This window comes from Chionomys nivalis, chromosome X (genome assembly GCF_950005125.1).
Source record: "Chionomys nivalis chromosome X, mChiNiv1.1, whole genome shotgun sequence".
NCBI lineage: Eukaryota > Metazoa > Chordata > Mammalia > Rodentia > Cricetidae > Chionomys > Chionomys nivalis.
In genome coordinates, this window is record NC_080112.1 from 20391030 (window position 1) to 20408738 (window position 17709).

At 40.0% G+C, this 17709-nt stretch overlaps 1 protein-coding gene across 17 annotated transcripts in view; it reads right to left on the minus strand.

Annotated features, from left to right (window-relative positions):
- The window catches only part of Huwe1 (HECT, UBA and WWE domain containing E3 ubiquitin protein ligase 1), a 140468-nt gene that overhangs the window by 19798 nt on the left and 102961 nt on the right, over nucleotides 1-17709 (minus strand). For 14 of the 17 annotated variants that reach the window (XM_057759848.1, XM_057759846.1, XM_057759849.1 and 11 more), the window contains 17 exons: nucleotides 17385-17602; nucleotides 14876-15087; nucleotides 14298-14480; nucleotides 11810-11982; nucleotides 11311-11459; nucleotides 10537-10612; nucleotides 9594-9692; nucleotides 8874-9007; nucleotides 8512-8680; nucleotides 6969-7197; nucleotides 6142-6320; nucleotides 5765-5854; nucleotides 5456-5610; nucleotides 3844-3889; nucleotides 1714-2001; nucleotides 498-753; nucleotides 122-252 (listed from right to left, as the gene is read on the minus strand). In XM_057759848.1, coding sequence (XP_057615831.1) covers nucleotides 122-252; nucleotides 498-753; nucleotides 1714-2001; nucleotides 3844-3889; nucleotides 5456-5610; nucleotides 5765-5854; nucleotides 6142-6320; nucleotides 6969-7197; nucleotides 8512-8680; nucleotides 8874-9007; nucleotides 9594-9692; nucleotides 10537-10612; nucleotides 11311-11459; nucleotides 11810-11982; nucleotides 14298-14480; nucleotides 14876-15087; nucleotides 17385-17602 — 2787 coding nt within the window. The remainder of the gene's footprint in view (nucleotides 1-121; nucleotides 253-497; nucleotides 754-1713; nucleotides 2002-3843; nucleotides 3890-5455; nucleotides 5611-5764; nucleotides 5855-6141; nucleotides 6321-6968; nucleotides 7198-8511; nucleotides 8681-8873; nucleotides 9008-9593; nucleotides 9693-10536; nucleotides 10613-11310; nucleotides 11460-11809; nucleotides 11983-14297; nucleotides 14481-14875; nucleotides 15088-17384; nucleotides 17603-17709) is intronic. The other 3 variants (XM_057759852.1, XM_057759856.1, XM_057759860.1) reach the window with 3 other exon arrangements.

The window sequence follows — 17709 nt, forward strand, 5'->3', positions numbered from 1 at the left end:
TGCTAGTCTTTCAATACCCTTCTCCCCAATAAAATCTGAAGGCAAGTGCTTGGTTGGTTATGTTCATGTAAAGAGTTTTTTTTGGAAAACATTATCATGGTCCAAACATGCATGGACTCACCTGCAAGGGGATCTTCTTCTTCACTGCTTGTTGAAGGCAGTGGCTCCTCTAGGATTCCTCGAGAATCTGCTCCAGAGATGGCCACAGCAGAATCCCTGGTAGAAGAACTCTCAGAGGATGCAGGGGGAGAGCTGAGGTGGAAAAAAAAAAAATCACTCTCAGGTTGTTCTTTATATTGTTTCCCCATAAACAAACAAACAAAAGAAACCAAACAAAAACACACCTAATACCCATTTCTCAAATAAGACACAATGATCACAATACAACAACCATGCAGCTTGAAACACCCTCTTTTAATTCTTTTTTTTTTATTATGTTATACATTTCTTTTCTGCTCCCCTCCCTTCCTACTCTCTCTTGGCTGTACAGTGCTTACTTATCCTCAGGTTGCTGGGTAGATTCTCCTGACACATCAGGTCTGCCTTGTACTTCTGCTACAACTGATGGGGCATCCCCAGGAGTAGAGTTGCCTGCTGTAGGCTGCTCAGAACTGCCAGTTGCTGGAGTGTCACCTACAGCCTCTTCTAATGTACAGGAAGCCAGGCTGCTGGTGTCCATGGGAGAACCTTCCAGTTGACTGCTGACAGCTGTTAATGCATCTGAATCTTCAGCTCTCTCTGGGGAAAGAGAGGCTAGAAGGAAGTTAGAGTGAGAAATTATATGGGTACTTTGAATCAAGGTAATATGACAGGCAAAGTCTTTGGTAGGGTTGTTTCCTTTGTAATAGTACAGACTTCTCTGCTATTACTGTTTGATGATCTGTTGCTCATTCCTCCATCTCAACTGCCCTTTAAAATTCTCAAGAATTTTTTATTTACTATTTAGCTTGCTCTACACATCTGTGAAGCAATGTACCTAAGACGTCCCAAGTAAGAATTTGTCATTCACAGTTTTCCTGCAGGCACCAAGGCACCTGTGATGGTTACTGCCAATTTGACAGATTCCAATATCACCTAAGAGATGAACTTGTACAAACATCTTTTGGAAATTATACACCCTGCTTTCATTGAGGTGGGAAGATGTGGGTGATGGCACTCCCAAACAAGAACAAGAACCCTGGAGAAGAGGCACCTGAGTAGCATACATATGTTCATTGTTTAATGCATAATAATACATTTCACCTGTGACCTTTCCTGCTATACCCTGGAACTCTGAGTCAAAAAAGATCTTTCCTACCTAAAAATAACTTTTAGCAGATTATCTTACCATAGCAACAGGAAAAGAAACAGTTCCTGATAAAAACAAACAAAACTGGTACCTTAAAGATTTGTGTTTACTAATTGTAGAATTGTTGACATCAACAGCTCAACTACTCATTGAATGACTTTGAGCTAATTAAGTTTGAAAAATTAGTTTAAAAGAAGTAAAATAATAAAGCTGACATGACAGTTCAGAAATGAGTATTGCCTCAAAAAATGGTGGTATGCTTATCACAACAATAATTAACTGAGAACACAGAAAAAAAATCATAGCTTCAACTAAGAAAGCTAAAGTGGAAACTGAAGATTTCAGCTCCTAATTCTTGAAAGCAAAGTTACAAAGACAGCAACTTTTCACTTTTTTCTGCCCCTTTGAAGGAAAATTCTACTCACTTATGGTGGGAGCTGGGGATAACTCCATTTGAGTTGTTTCTGCTTCTCCACTTGGCCTTGTGGGACCCAATTCTTCCAACTCTATAGGCATCAATAGTTGTGTAGAGTTCCCCACTTCTTCAGCAGGAGACTGCAGTTCCTGAGGAATCTCTCCTAAGGCTGGTGGGGGTGGGAGTGCTGGCTGTTGCTGGGAGGGCTGTAGAGTACCAAGTGTCTCCTTTGGCTCAGATGTAGCTGCATCCGTTGAAGAGGGTGTTGTTGGATAGCTGTCAGGCATAGGAGTCCCATCTTTATCAGAAAGAATGATATTGGAGGTTAAGGGGAAAGAAATCAGTCATGGGAAGCATCCTCATCAGCACATGCACCTTGGTAAGGGAACCATTAGGTGAGCAAGATGAAAAAATCTCTCTCCAAACAAACAATAGCTCTTGACTGGTGGAACATAATGGTGATAAGGGCTAAAACAGTGCTATCTGTGTCTCAAGAACCAGAGATCTGACTCTGAGAATCTAGAGAATAAAATCTTTTCTGTGTTCCAGGTGGAAGGGAACAATAGTATAGCACATTGATAGGGCAAGGCTACAAAGAAAAACCTACTAAAAGCTTATAGATCCTCACATTTCCTTATTTACTTGGAACAAGCAATGATCAGAATTGATTTATAATTTTTTTTCTTTTTCTTTGGAGACAGGGTTAAATGCAGCCCAGGCTTGCATCAAGCTCGTTATAAAGCTGAGGCTGTCCTTGAACTCTTGCTTTTCTTTCCTCTGCCAAGTTTTAGAATTGCAAGCACAAGTCAACACGCTCAGCTTTTTATTCAAAATTCTAAAAGTACAGTTTCCATACCTGTCTTCATATTCTTATTCTATTACTAAGTAAATGAAGTTATCACAGTACCAAAGAACAGCAGAATAGTTCATACCCAATGGTAAAATAATCGGTTAATAATACATTCTAGTGTATATGAAGGAAGCCACTTAATAACAGTATCTACCTCACTCTTATCATCTGTCTCCTTCCACCTTCCTTTCTTATGGTTCTGTTTTTTCAATAAACATCTACATCTTTTCTCTAATGGAGACTTAATGTGACTATGCACCACACCAAGGAAAGTAGTAAGTTGTATAGTTATCTTCTTATTGGGGTCTAAAATCCTTACCCCACAACAATACAACTTACTACCTCACCCTGGCATGTGCAGAAGAAAGGGCAGTAGGCAAAAGGCCATTTTACCTTGTAGTAGGCTCTTTTATACACCTTTTGCTAGGTGAAGGGAATGGGGACACCTATTCTCTTTTCAATACTTTAAAAATAATGTGAAGGCTTTGTAAAATAAGTCTCCCAATTCAAGGCCAGCAGATTTAAGAAAGCTTCTAGAAAGAAGTTCTGAATAAATAGGGATGGGAGAAACATAATACCACATTGGCCAATGGCAAAAATGATTACTGACTATTGTTAAGATGATGAGAAAAAATACAAAGGATATATTTATTATACTCCTGAGCCCACAAAGCTGATCCCTAAAAGCCAATTTTTCAAGGCAATATTCTTTATTTAGACTCCTAAGATTCCATAAACCACTAAGATTTAGTGAATAATAAAAAGGACTAAAGAAGGTATTACTTTTGGTTTTGTATGGAAAAAAAATAAAACAATGATTTAGCAACAATGTTTTGTTATCCAAGAACTAGGAGAACATAATTCCTAAATATATAAGTCTTTTGAATGGAATCAAACACACATTAGACTTCTCCATGTTAATTTTCACTGAGGATTGGCAACTGAGAACAACTGCCATCAGGTGTTCTCATGAAGTGCCATACCAGAGGGTCAACTACCTCAAAGATGCCCATGCCTAGTTTTGGGGGGACGGGGAAGAACAAGATACATAACCTGTGTACATGTCAGACTGAAACACAAACCTGATTAGGGCTAGTTGGATGGGAAGTGTACCACCGTGGGAAAGACAGTAGACTGTATAGTTATCTCCAAGATGGGGTATGACCCTAAAACTATACAATCTACTACCTCATCCCACAGAGCACCAGTGTCCATCTTCAGCCCACATGGCCAGCTATTTGGAAAGAATCCACTGATTAACAAGCAAGAGTGGAAGGGAGGGAAAGTTACCTGAGACATTCTGTTCAGTGGAGTCATTTGTCTTAGAAACAGTACACTGCAAAGAGAAGAGACCATTGGGAAACTTTACAAGCATACGAAAGAGATCATATATAAGAGTCATCATCCCTCACCTACACCACCCATGAATTCAGTGACCTGTCAGTGTTGCCATTTCAAAATACAAAAATTCATCCAATTTCTTTCTTTTGGTGGTGCATGAGACACAGTTTCTCTGTGCAATAAGCCTTGGCTGTCCTGGAACTTTTTTTAGTCAGGCTAGCATTGAACTCACAGAGATCTGCCTGCTGGGATTAAAGGCATGTGAAACCATGCCCAGCATCCAATTTCTTTAGACATACTATATATTAATATTCAATAGCTTTGCAGAGTAGTTGGAAATATAGTTCAGCAGGAGAATTCAAGTTTATCATGTGTGAGTTCCTAGATTTTATCTTCAGCAACACATAAGAAAAAATAGATTAATTACATAAAGGCAAAACTATGGGGCTGGGCAGGAAATAGACAACAAGAGAATTAAAAAACATTAGAAATGAGCACAATTGTGAGAGAAGAAATTTTTAGCTCCATCTATTTCCCTTCCTTGGGTTTATTATGATTTTCCCACTTTACTTTTGTTTTGGGGTGCTACTCTGGATCAAACCCAGGGCCTTGCACATACCAGGAAACATTCTACCATTGAGTCCTTTCAGTCGTATACAATATGTTTCAGGCCAAATTTTACATAAAGATATGTTAGAACATGCTTCTTATTATAAACAAATACCTCAATGTGTTTGAATTAATCAATTTAGCTAGCAGTATTAGAAATCAAGCCTGGGACTTATACCTTCAACATTTAATGGCTGTTTCTTTCACCAGGGTCCCTAATTCCTTGGTAGGAACATGCGCCTGCATGTATATATGTGCCCTTTATGCATGCCTGGTGTCTTCAGGGACCAAAAGAGCATGTTGGATAGCTGAGAATTGGATTCATAGTTTTCAGTTGTCATGTGGGCGCTGGTACCCAAACTGAGGTTATAATCTCTAGCCCCTCATGTTCTTGTTTTTAATTTACCTAATACCTACCTGCTAAGTGGGGGTATACTACAGCTTTCTACTCCATTCTTAATTTCTTTGTGCTTCTATTAGCTTTTATGCATATACTTTTAGTTATGTGGTAACAGATTTGGGGGGGGGGGACTTTTCTAACACCTAAGCCAAACTTATTTAAATGCTAGAATGTGGTTATCTAAAATAAGGCTCGATACTAGAAGTTCATCATGAATGAAAACAAGAACCAATATAGGTTGAATCAGCATCCTATCTTCAGGACTTAGAGAAATAGAGATTACAAAGTAAGACTGTTATGCAAGAAACCATTTTGGTTCTGGTGTCAGCTTTCCCCAGAGTAAGATAATGTATAATAATTTATCTCTAGATCTGATTTTTTTTTTTGGATGCCTAAAAACCAGATGAATAAAGAGTCAATCTGGAATGAACAATTTCCCAGGTTCAATGTAATATTCTAGAATTATTTAGTGGTTTAGTACTATGGGCATGACCAAGTCATAATAAAAACAAACATAGGTAATGGTGTATCCCTTTAGCACTCTGTAATCACCTGTGCACTCTGATCTCTGTTCTCTTTGTCTTCTTTGCCTTTGTCTATTATTTTCGTTTCTTCCTCAGCCAGTTGTTTCCTACGTTTCTCCCTTCTCTCTTCTAGCTCCTCATCTCTCAAGAATTCCAGGTGATTGACAATGGGTACTTTAACCACTACAGGAAAAAGGCAAAGATCAGAGGCTGCTTTGGAAGGTTGAGAAGTTCAGAGGCAGAGCTTGCAGCCAGAGAATTAGAAACAACTCTGTGCATACTCATCTTAGCAATGGAAGGCTTATTTCTTACTGTCCTGATGACCAACTTAACACACCTGAAACACAGTCGTGCATGCTCTCAGCATCAAGAACTTTGCATTCCTCTGTCCACCGGGTCAGAGCTGTGGGGATGCTGGACAGGGTTCCTATAGGAGAATAAAATGAAGTGAAATTCTAGGTTTTATATTGTGTTGATTGACCTTAAAAAAAAAAAATCACCTTATTTTCGTAAAAAGGACCCATGGTCTGTCACAAGGTTTGGCATCTAACAGCTTAACAGGTACCCAGAAGCAATAAAGAGTTGTTGCCTTTGGCTAAGTTACCAAGTGGCTTTGACTCCTATAAAATGAAGTTTCTCCAGGAAAGATACTGCTCTTCTTAGAATTGAACAAGAACCCAATAACTATCCCTCCCTCTTACTGCATAAACTTGCCTGCTTGGCTAGTAGCTGTGCTCTGATCATGGAAAAAGTCATCCAGCAGCTCATCATCAGACCTGGCAATGATATGGACATCATCATTCCCCACCAGGAGGCGGGCCCGGCCTCGGCTTTGTAAAGGAAGGCTACTGCTCAGCTGAAGGATGTCAGCAGCAGCTGAGGGACCAAGTAACCTGTAGGGTAATGGTTAGTTTAGGTACCGCTGTCATTTTTTAAGTCCACAGAAACCCACTACCATGAGATCGTGTGTGTAGACCTACTAAACCTAGGATAGAATTTAATATTACCGCATTTAAACCTTTACTGCCATTCTGATTAGCATATTAGTTTGATAATAATGAGCTTAAATTGCCTATCATTCTATAGTTCCTTGAACACCTAAGTGCTACCAGAAAGCTTTTATATGTCAGGCACTGTGTTAGGTATAAATGCTTCTATTGTACACCCTTAAGCCATTTTATAAGTTTTTCACTTACTAAATTCTAAGCTATAGCACAAGAACCTTGTCTTTGTTTTATTAAACTGTTAGAGATGCTTGCTGGTCTTATTATGTACATAGTAGCCAAGGCTGACCTTACCTTTGTGATGTTGCCTAAGGTTCCAGATTGCTGGGATAGTAGGTATGTGCCATCACACAAGGTTGAGCAGTACTTTTAAAGTAAAAGTTACATAAGCTTGGTATTCTTTCCCTAAATACAGCACATGTAGCACACATATCTTATTTTCAAGGGACTGTTTATCCTTATGGTCAAGACAATGTTGAAGCTCAGTTAAAATTCTAAGAGCTTCATGGAGTCCAACAGATTCTGCTTCTAACTCACCTCTGGAGTATAAGAGGAGGGTTAGGCTGGCGGTTTCCAGGGTAGTGAACATGAATGGTATGGCCTGTATTGGCTGTCAGCTGTCTTAGGGTCCTCTGACTGCGACCGATGCCCTGGGTGAGACGAGTTGTAGAAGAGCCACTGCCCAGCGTCAGGGAACTGTGATCTGCATGACGTACCATCAATGGGTGGGTGGTAGGGATATTTCCTGGGGATGGAGGGATGTCTGCTGCAAGGATAATATGCAAATGGGGTCAGTCCTAAAAATAAGTTTCTTCCATGGCTGTTCAAGTAGAACCCATGTCTCCTGGGCCTTACTTACTCAAAGGGAAACCTGAACTTTTCCCTTTCTCCCTCATCCCCACACCAAATCTATAGTCTCGGATACTACCATACGTCATGACATCACCTCAACAAAATCCTAAACACTACCTTTCCCCAACCCATTTTCAACACAAATACAGTGATGCTTCTAGGCCCTTCAAACACATGCTGGCTCCTCTGCCTAAATGACTTTACTTCCCTTCCTCACCTGTTCTTTTGTTTTCAGATCAAGATGTTACTTCTAATAGGTTACAGTCTAATAGGCTGAGTTAGATACACTTTTACTCTGTGTTTTCTTAATGTACTACAATGTGATGTCTGCTTACTTAAAATTCCTAACAACCTATAAGCTCTTATAAAGGGCAAAAACTGCATTTTCTTTGCAACCTTATCCCCAGTACCATGGACCAGTAGGCACATCTCAAATATTCATTTAATTTGTTGAATGAACAAAAGCTCAAATACTTATAAGATTGACAAAAACAGCAAAAACGCTAAGAGTATCATAGATGGTATCTTGAAATTTATCTACTGCTTTTTTTTTTCCCTCTTCATGCTTTTCATTTACAGGTGACAAACTGAGGCTCAGAGGTAAAAGATTATGGCCAAGACAACAGACCAAAATTCTTAAGTATTTTCTGCTATGTTATGCTTGTGATTTGAGGTAAGACCTGTCCCATGAAGACAGCTTGAGGCTAAGAACTCGTTGCTACAAGGGAACGTTGATGTTGATAGGAAAGGAGTGGAGAGATTCCTTCTCTCTCCTGAACAGTTCCATCCGTGATGAACATTGAATCTATTAAATCCACTCCCTAATGCCAGGCTCGGCGGTGTCCATCCAAACCCTTGAGATCCAGCGTTACAGAATTAAGGATTATTGATTGCCCTGTCACTGCAGTGTGCATTCAGGTGCCTGATGTAGTCAGACTTGGTCTCATTTTTTTTTTTTTTCAATCAAGTAAAACATCAAGTTGTCCAGGCTCTAAGAGCTCCCTGAGCTTTACTGAGTTGGAACAAGAGCAGCCTCCTCCGATTCCTTCTTGCAAGGATATGCTATCCAGAGAGATGAATTCAGACATCCCTTGCCCCAGGATGTCAATATAGTAAAGGAGTGTTGTCCTCTATCAGATTGATGGCTGCTTTAGCTCACTGCTTGGCTTACCCTAGGGAAGGGTATAAGAATCAATAGATAAAACCCAGCTGAGCCCCTGTATCTTACTAGCACTGGAGAACATGTTGTCAAACTCAATGATGAGATCGTCCTCCCGGTCAAAGCGCTCAAATCGGACCAAGGGAGAAGCGTTCATATCAGGGTAATCCTCATCCAATTCCATCTCAGAACCATCGTCGTCATCATCTTCATCTCCTTCTTCACCTTCATCATCCTCCTTAAGGGAAAATACGAGATGGAGAATTGCTGGAGGTAAGTGTTTTCTGAAGCCTGGTGTCATGGCCACATGAGCACATGAGGGAGGGAGGCGACGAGGCTAGCTAGTAACCCAGATTGTCCGTTTTTTTCTGTAGTTCTGTGTTCCCATGGAAGAGGTCATCTGAACCAACCCAAACACAGTCCCCCCTCACCTGATCATCTTCCTCATCTTCCTCCTCCTCCTCCTCTTCATCCTGACTATCATCCTCATCCTCGTTACTGCCACTGCTGTCCTCTTCCTGAGTGTGCTCCTCCTCATCCTCAGGGTCCAGGATATTCATGGAATCTAAAACAAAGGGAGCACATTGGAGGACTATACTGAGTAGCTAGAAAACAGGCCACTGTGCAGGCCGGCAGACTGAGTGGGAAGGCGATGGGGTATCTGACTCTAAGAGAGGAAGAATCAGATCTAGGGTGATGTACAGACTTAGTGAGCCAGCCCAGATTTCCTGAGAGTGCCAATCAATCATCGACACGCTGAGCAGGGTTGCTGAATGTGGAAGCTGGCTCCAGGGTGGTGCTTTGAGGAGCCATGGTGTAGGACTTGGCCAAGTCTGTCGGTGCCCCCTTGCCTTTCCAGTCCTGTTTTGCTACTGACTGCATCCTGTTGATAAGAGGGAATCTGGAGCGATGACAGCAGGTGGGTGAGAAGAAAGCGAACCAAGTAAGAAGTGACAAACTTTGGGCAAGCAGTAGTAACACGTTATTTGAAAAACTGGCTGAGGATAAAGTGGATGGTATATGTCAGCGCATGCAGACAGATGCTTCCTTATTCTGCACATGTGGGCAGCTGCCTCCAGGAAAACCCTAGTGTAGTGTCTGTCAGACGTGCAGGGCAAGAAGGGAGGCCTTTCTGGCCTCGGCACTCTCACCTTCTCGGTTGGCCTGCAAGGTGGAAGCTTGGCTGAGGTTGGAAGGAGCTTCATCCATCAGCACGTCCTCTTGTGATTCATCCTCTCCACTTCTGCTCACTGAAGGTTACAGAGCAGAGCCTTCACTGAACAAGAGGACTTCCCTTTCCAGACTGGGTGCGTCTAAGTAGCTATGTACACCTAACAGATATCCACGCTTGTTTTTTTTTTTTTTCCTTTTCCTCCTTTTTCTTTATCCGATGAGGGAGAATACCTCGATTCTCTGCTGTCAACTATCTAGGTGAGCTTGGCCAGTCACTTTACCTGTCTGAGTCTCAGTTTCCTCATCTGTAAAATGGAACGATCACATCTGTCTTGCCAATCCCACTTATTGTGCAATCACAGAGTACGATGGGTGTGGAAAAGCTTTGTATCTTTAAGAATATGTCTACTTCCATTTATCCTTTGGTTTTCTTGATCAGTACAATAACATAAACACCTTCACAGTGAGGTGGCAGCTGGTTACCTTTGTCATTTTTCCATTTGAGATTTTAAAGGGGCCATCCTTAAGGAATGACCACTCTTGTTTACATTATCGAGACACAGAGGCAGAAAGCCCCTGGACTTCATTGAAGAACTGAAAAAAAAAAGCAATTTCTCATCCTACAGCCTCTTCTAGGCCTCTGAATAAACACTCTTTTGATGTGCCTGATATTATCATCTATACTTATGGCCACCCTACCACCACCCCAACACAGGCAACAACAATTCAGACCCGTCACAGGCCTGTAGACAGCTTATAAATTTCTCTTCTGTTAACACCAACAACATCAAGACAAGCAGCAATCTAGGCTGGCTATATGAGCCCTTAGGCAGAGCTGAGCAAGCAGATGATGAGAAAAAGGGTCCTCCCAAGAGAGACTGACACAAAGGAAGAAGCTATACTCAGTTCTGGGGCTCTCACCTATAATTGTACTGTTCCCAGATCCGCCATCCCTCTCAAGCAACTCATCTATCAGGTCCTCCAGCTCATTCTCAACCTGGAGAGAAATAGAACATATATGGATGCATACAAGTCTATCAATGTGCTAGCACTGGACCTCCTAAAAAAAGTCATCAAGGGAGCATGTTTCTATAATAGTATGTGATAGGTTATGACATAAAAACTGTAGACGTAGTGCTGTTGACACAGAGACTACCATTGCTTCCAATAAAGCCACACTCAAGACTGTCTTTCAAATGGGTCTATCTTGGTTAATGGACACCAGGTTAGTCTTTAGACTGCCAGGAATACATACAGATCAATATAGAGCCAGCAGCTAAGGTCCATAGGCACAGTTTCTTAGCCATTGGTACCAAATTACCATGCTTTCTTTAGCATCTTTAGAAGACTGATATTGAAACAACCCAGCAAGATCTGGTGGTATGGCATAAAGTAAAGCTAAGTAACTTTCAATAATGACCAGAGCCAAATAAATTAAGACACTGGGCACTCAGTCAGATTAACATTTCATCTGTGTCTGGTTGGGATCTATACCATTTCACAGTGTATGGCATTCTGGTTCTGTCCTCCTTTAAAACAATTCAAATACATTTACTGAGCATCTAGTAAGCATATCATCTGTGTTCCTCTGAAGATCCATCGAGACAAAGATCTAAAGTACTCACCCACCCACACCACCTGGGGGTTTGGTTCAGCGCCGCAACAGAAGATTGCCGGAATGATCTGCCTCCCTACCTGCATCTCTTGTGAACTGAGCACCTCAGGCTGCCCAGCAATCACCACTGAGTCGGTTTCAGCCTCCCCATCCATGATATCCCCATCTGCCACCTCTGTCTGAGAGACATCATGATCCTCCTCCTGCACTTCTGCTTCCCCAGGCTCGCCTGAAACAATCAACCAACCAGCATAATAATCAAAAGGTTGCTTATATGCTGGCACCATGAGGCAAGCAGGAACACAGTAAGGCCCCTTCCTTGGGCAAGTTTACAAATTCTCAGAGTATAAACAAATGGATGACAAATGAAAGACAAGGCTACATGTGAGGATACCCAAATAAGGCTGTAATGTGAAGAAATTGTTCTTGGGCTAAATTCCCACATCAATACTACAGATATCTACAAGGACAGCAAGTTCCCAGGGAAACAACACAAAGCTAGAACAGCTTAATTCCATACCTACAAAGCAACAACTCCCACCCTTCTAGCTTTCCAGTACATTGTTTCTTAATCCCTACCTGGATCTTGTTGATGGTTATTTGAATCCTGAGAGGCTCCTTGGGCATCCTGCTCAGACTTGCTCTTGTTAGAAGCACTCTTGCTGCCAAAAAGGCTACTGGGCTGGTTTACAATCCGGGAAAGTGTTTCCAAAGGTTTTAGAGCAGCATTGACCGTATTGGCCATATTGGGACTGAGATAAAGAAAAATACAGAGATGAACTGAGTATAGAAATACTAGGTGTCCATCTGCTAAGTATAACTAAGGTTTTTTTTTTTTAATAGAAGCTATTAGAGAGAAAAAGAAATGGACACAAAGTATGGAACTTTCAACTCTGCATTTAGAAGAAAAGACTCTATGGTTTAAAAACTTTCAAAGAATACGGCCTAGTAAAGCAAAGGTTAAATCAATGTCCTATTTCATGAAGCTATGGTAAACACATGAAAAAATTCTTGAGTAGAAGGCAGAATTTTGAATTACCACAAGCAAATAGCAAACAATTTAGACTATCAAGGAAAACCAAAACCAACCAACTAATCAACAAAACAAAAACATTTCCAAATCCCTTTATTTTGTACTTATATCCTCTTTACTTCAGTCACATATAGCTAGCTGCCTCGGGCTAGTCAAAATCTCTGTGTAGTAGGGGATGATCCTAAACTTCTGATTCTCTTCCTTCTAAGTGCTAGGATTACAGGTGTGTGCCACCACATGTCTAGCTTTTAGTCTTTAAATCTCAAGATCTTAAAAGATTATTACTTTTAAGTCTATACTATGCAGGGTTCCTTAAGTTCAGTGAAAAAGTCACAGGATCTGTAGTTAGAGGTGCAGCATGATTTCTAAGTGTTATAAGGTGCACGAGACTAAGCAGGACCCCATTAAAACTAGAGGATTCTTGCTATTATCTGACAGTAATCGATACCAATCAACACTAAAATGAACCAAAGCTCATAAGAACACATCTAAAAACTGGGACATGGAAACTACAAATGAGCTATAGATCCAGGTGTAGTGGTCCATGCCTTTAATTCCAGCACTTTGAGAGGCAGAGGCAGCCAGAACTCTGTGAGTTCAAGGCCAGCCTGGTCTACACAGCTAGTTTCAGGAAAGTCAGGGGTGTTATGCAGAGAAACCGTCTTGCAAAACAAACAAAACGAGCTTGGGATATCATTCTGTGAGAAAATTTTCAAAAATAACAGGAAGATAAACTCAGGTTTGATTTGAGTACCAAGAACACTGATAATAAAGGACTACAAAAATGGTGAATATAGAATGAATCTATAGTGACAGGCATATAAAAGCAGATTTTGTTTGCTTTGATTTTCTAGCCATAGCTTCTCTGCATAACATCTCTGGCTGTCCTGAAACTTAACTCTGTAGACCAGGCTAGCCTCAAACTCAAGACTTGCCTGCTTTTGCCTCCCGAGTGTTGGGATTAATGGCATGGGCCACCATGCCTGGCTAAAAGCAGGATTTTTTTTTTTTAAATCACTGAAGAATGGCAGTTGATCTACATATCAACATAATTGATGTGAAGAGTAAATATCATGTTAATATTTTTTCCTAAAATGTTTAACCAGAAATACTTCTGTAAGGGGGAAATCACATAAACCTAGACTCAGGGGATCATCTGTAACACATTCACCCTGAGTTCTTTGGCACAGTCAAATATCAAGACCTTTTTCCCTTTTGAGACAGTGTTTTATGCAGCCCCAAAAGGCCTCAAATTCCTGGCCCTCTTTTTCCATCTTCCGTATGCTGGTGCTATGCTATTTATCAACAACCCTGATTTATGCATTATGGATCTGACAGAGAGCTTCATGCATGCTAGCAGAGACTATACCAACTAGGATGTATCCCTGCCTAGAGAAAAAAGACTTTTTGAAATCCAAATGTCATGTATAATCTTCACTGGACCCTGGATCAAAACATGTTCCCAGGTAAAGGCTCAATTAAAATAACTGGGAGCATGTGAACATAAATGTTTCATTTTGAGGAAACATTTACTTAATACTTGGAGGTTAAATAATACTATGTTAAAAAAGAGCTCCAGAAAAGTAAAACAAAAACAGAAAAAAACAGTACCAATATATAAATATAGACATACAACATTATACGACTGAGTTTGATAGTGCTAAGTAGTGGTGTTAATAAGTGCCATTACTGAGCTTAACATCTGAGCTTTCCACATGACAGTGTGGGATGGTTATCACTTAAGACAGATTTAAACTGCTTCAGTAAATCTTTAGAGCCAACTGTAAGTTTACAGGAACAGAATAAATGTATAGCTAAACTACACTGCAAGGAAGCAACAGTACCAAATCTAAAAGGCAGTCTTTTGTAGGAAAGTAGGCCCCATCATTTCAGAAAACATCAAGAATAACATTAAACCAATTAAGATCTATCCACTTAGTAAGCACATCATATCATAACTTTTATTTACAACTGAAGTGTTCTTTTAAGAAAAGCTGCTTCTCCAAACATGTAAACAACAGGGCATTGCTTTACCTGGACAAGTCTAGGCTGTGAGGAACTCTGGCCAGGTCATTGACTAGTCCCTTCTTGAGGAACAGTCGAATGATGTTGTTCATGCCATTATGCTGAGTCTTGGCTGTGGCGCTACTGTAGAAGCTGGAGGTGGAGGGGCAGGACTCCATAATAGTACTGATGATACACATCACTGCCTGAAGTCTGGGAAAGAAGTTTGATATCTCTGTCAAGTGAATATAGCCCATATTTAAATGATGTCTTTACTAACTTGCTTTAGATAATCGTTTTATGTATGCTCTTTGCCTTTTCTTCTGGAAATATTATCTACACAGAGAATTGACCTTCTCATTAGTACTGTTTACTACAGAATTGGTAAAACCTGCTCAATTTTGTGTTTAAAGAGAGTCAAAACATTCATTTGTTTTTTCTCAAGTTGTGTATCTTCTTCCTTCAAATATAATCAGTTCACTGTGGGGAAAGACTTTATGTACATTGTTGGTATGACTAGAATTCTTGGTCAAGTGCAAGGAACCCCCTTGCACCATGGAGTAAGAGATGTTCTTGCTTATCAGCATTAGGCTAGGCACAGGCTTTACCTGGCATGTTTCTCTGTACTCTCAGCCATAGCAAGTGCCCGTCCCAGGGCTGCTTTTACTTCATTCACTAGGGCCACCTGAGCATCTGTGCCACTCCCTGCAGCAGCCAGACTTGCAAGGAACAGACGGGCCAAGGCAGGAGTGTCCTTGTCTTCTGCATTCTGGGTGTGTGGAAGGAGGTGGTCCAGGACAAAAGCTAGCACACTGCAGTCCTGAAAAGTCATTAATTGTGACATTTATTCACAAGTACAATTAAGCTACATCATTTGTATAACAACAAAGTATACAAACGGTTTTACTTTGAAGTCGTTCAAGATACAAGCTGGGTTAAGTAGTGAACCAATTACAATTCTTTGAGAGGCTTTATAACGCTTCCAGATCCCATTAATTTCTCAAAACACAGTATCATGGAGGTAGTCACTTGCTTTCTGTTTTTTATATTTAAGACACAGCCTCACACTGTGTAGCCCTGACTCTCCTGGGATTTACCATGTAGACCATTATGGCCACTAACTGTCCCTAGACCTGAGATTTAAGGTGTGTGCCGCCACACTCAACAATATTTGGTATTTTTTAATATTAATAAAAATTTTGAGATTGGAATATATAGTCTAGGCTAGCCGGAAACTTGGAATCCTTGTCTCTACTTTCAGAGTACTGGGATTCCAGATGAGAGCTAACTGCATTGGATCCCTAAAACTTAGAGTGACTTTAGTGGAACTGCTTATAGCAAACCAGTAAAATTGAAGCAAATAAAGCTTATTTTCTCCAGCTGTTAAGTGGGTAATATGAGACCTAAAGAAAAGTAGCTAGCATCAAGAATTTAGTCAAGGGTGAAGGATTCAAATATCCATTTTTGAATGTTACAATCCCTTCTGAAACTTGCAATGTGCCTGATACCCTGCCCTGGAAACTTGCAAGAGCTGAATAGGAGACAGAGAACATAGTCAGAGACACATATAAATAAAAATTTCAATATAGGATTACAAGAAAATAGCAAAAAGAAGTTAACACAAAATCTTCTTTTTCTAAGTTCTATACTGACTTTTAGAGAAATTAGTTTTTATTATTCAGGCAGATTTTTGAAGTAAGAAGTGATAGCTGCACAACAGTGTACATGTAATAATGTAATAAATGTCACCCAATTCATGATTTAAATAACCAATTTTATGTCAAATTTGTATCTCTAAGTAGAATTCTGAAGCCTGAAAAACTGGACAAAGTGAGTTTAGAACAGATTAATAGAAACAAAATTTAATTCCCAATGAAATACAAAGTAAAAATTACTTTTTGAATCTAAGCTATGTCATCTATCATTATTATTGGTACAATCTGAGAAAAGATTTGCAGTTTAGGAAAGTAGAGAAAACAAGTAGCAGGCACTTAGCTTAGAATCTAAGACAAATTCTACTTTTGTTCCCATACAGTATGTCTTTACTTTGTGGCTCTCAGCCTTTTCTCCTACTATGAAGAGATATTACTACTACTAACTCTGATGTGGGGGCAAGGATAATCAATAGTATTTGTTAAACATCTAGCCATAGCTGTAAGATGTTTAGATATTTAATGGGCAAGATACTCAATACATTTATAGCTTAAAGTCTTATTCCATAAATTATTACTTATATGAATAAAAACCTAGTAACACACACACACATATATGGAATGCATATGTCAATAAGGGGCTTACATATATGATAAAGAATTTAATGAAAAACTTGAAGCCAGGTGTTAGTTCAACTATTCCAGAGGCGGGCTGAGGATTGAAGATTGAGCCCAGGAACTTAAGGCCAGTTTGAACATCAAAATAGTCTCATCAACAAACCCAAGCAACCCAAGCAAGCAAAGCAAGCATTTTTAACAGATACATTCCAAAAATTCAATAAATATGAAAATACAGTCAACAAGGAAATACAAATCCTATCAACCCTACTGGAATGAGTAAAATTGACTATCATGTGGTAGCATAATATGAAACAATCAGAATTTTCATACGCGTCTGGTAATATATACACTCAGACCACTAACACTCTGGTAAACTTTAGGTGCCTTCTGTTAAAGTCATACAAATTCATGTGCTAGAGCTCAGCAAAAACACTCTTAGGCAATCTATCACCCAAGAGATATACATCTGTATGTTTACCAAGACATGAATAAGATGTTAACAGCAGTACTACAGTGATAACTCCAACCAGAAAATAATTCAAATGTCAATTAACAATAACAGATCAAAAGATTACAGCACATTCATACAATAGAAAATACAACCATGAGATGAAAACTATGAAAACACAAAAAATGAATCTCAAAATTTGTTAAGCAAAACAAGATATGGAAGACTTCATTAACTGATTTCCCTAAATACCCCGACTGCTTGACATCATGGCGAAAAGCCTAGTTGTTCTTTCGGCATTAGGTGAATATTTGGCATTCATGAGTTTCCAACAGAGTCTAAGAGGTAACCAAATGATCAAAGAATAACACTGAAAGGAAAAACTAGAAACATTACCTCTTTGATCAGCTCAGACTGGCCCACGGTATAGCTGTAGTTTGCAATCAGGGTTGCAATACCAACATAGGACCTCACCAACTCTGCCAGAAGACGAAGGATAGTAGAGGTAGGCATTAAAGGTTTGCTGCCCTTGCCTTTCTGCTTGCCTTCCTCAGAGGTCCGGTCCCCTTCTTTATCTTTCTTCCCTTCTCGAGTGTCCTCTGGAGTTGAAGCTCCTGGAAGAAAACCACCTGTTCAATTTCACTTGCGAAACATTAAATCAAGCCATAGGTAGAAAGAATTTCCTTCATTTTAGGGCACTTGTGCATATCAAACACTCTGA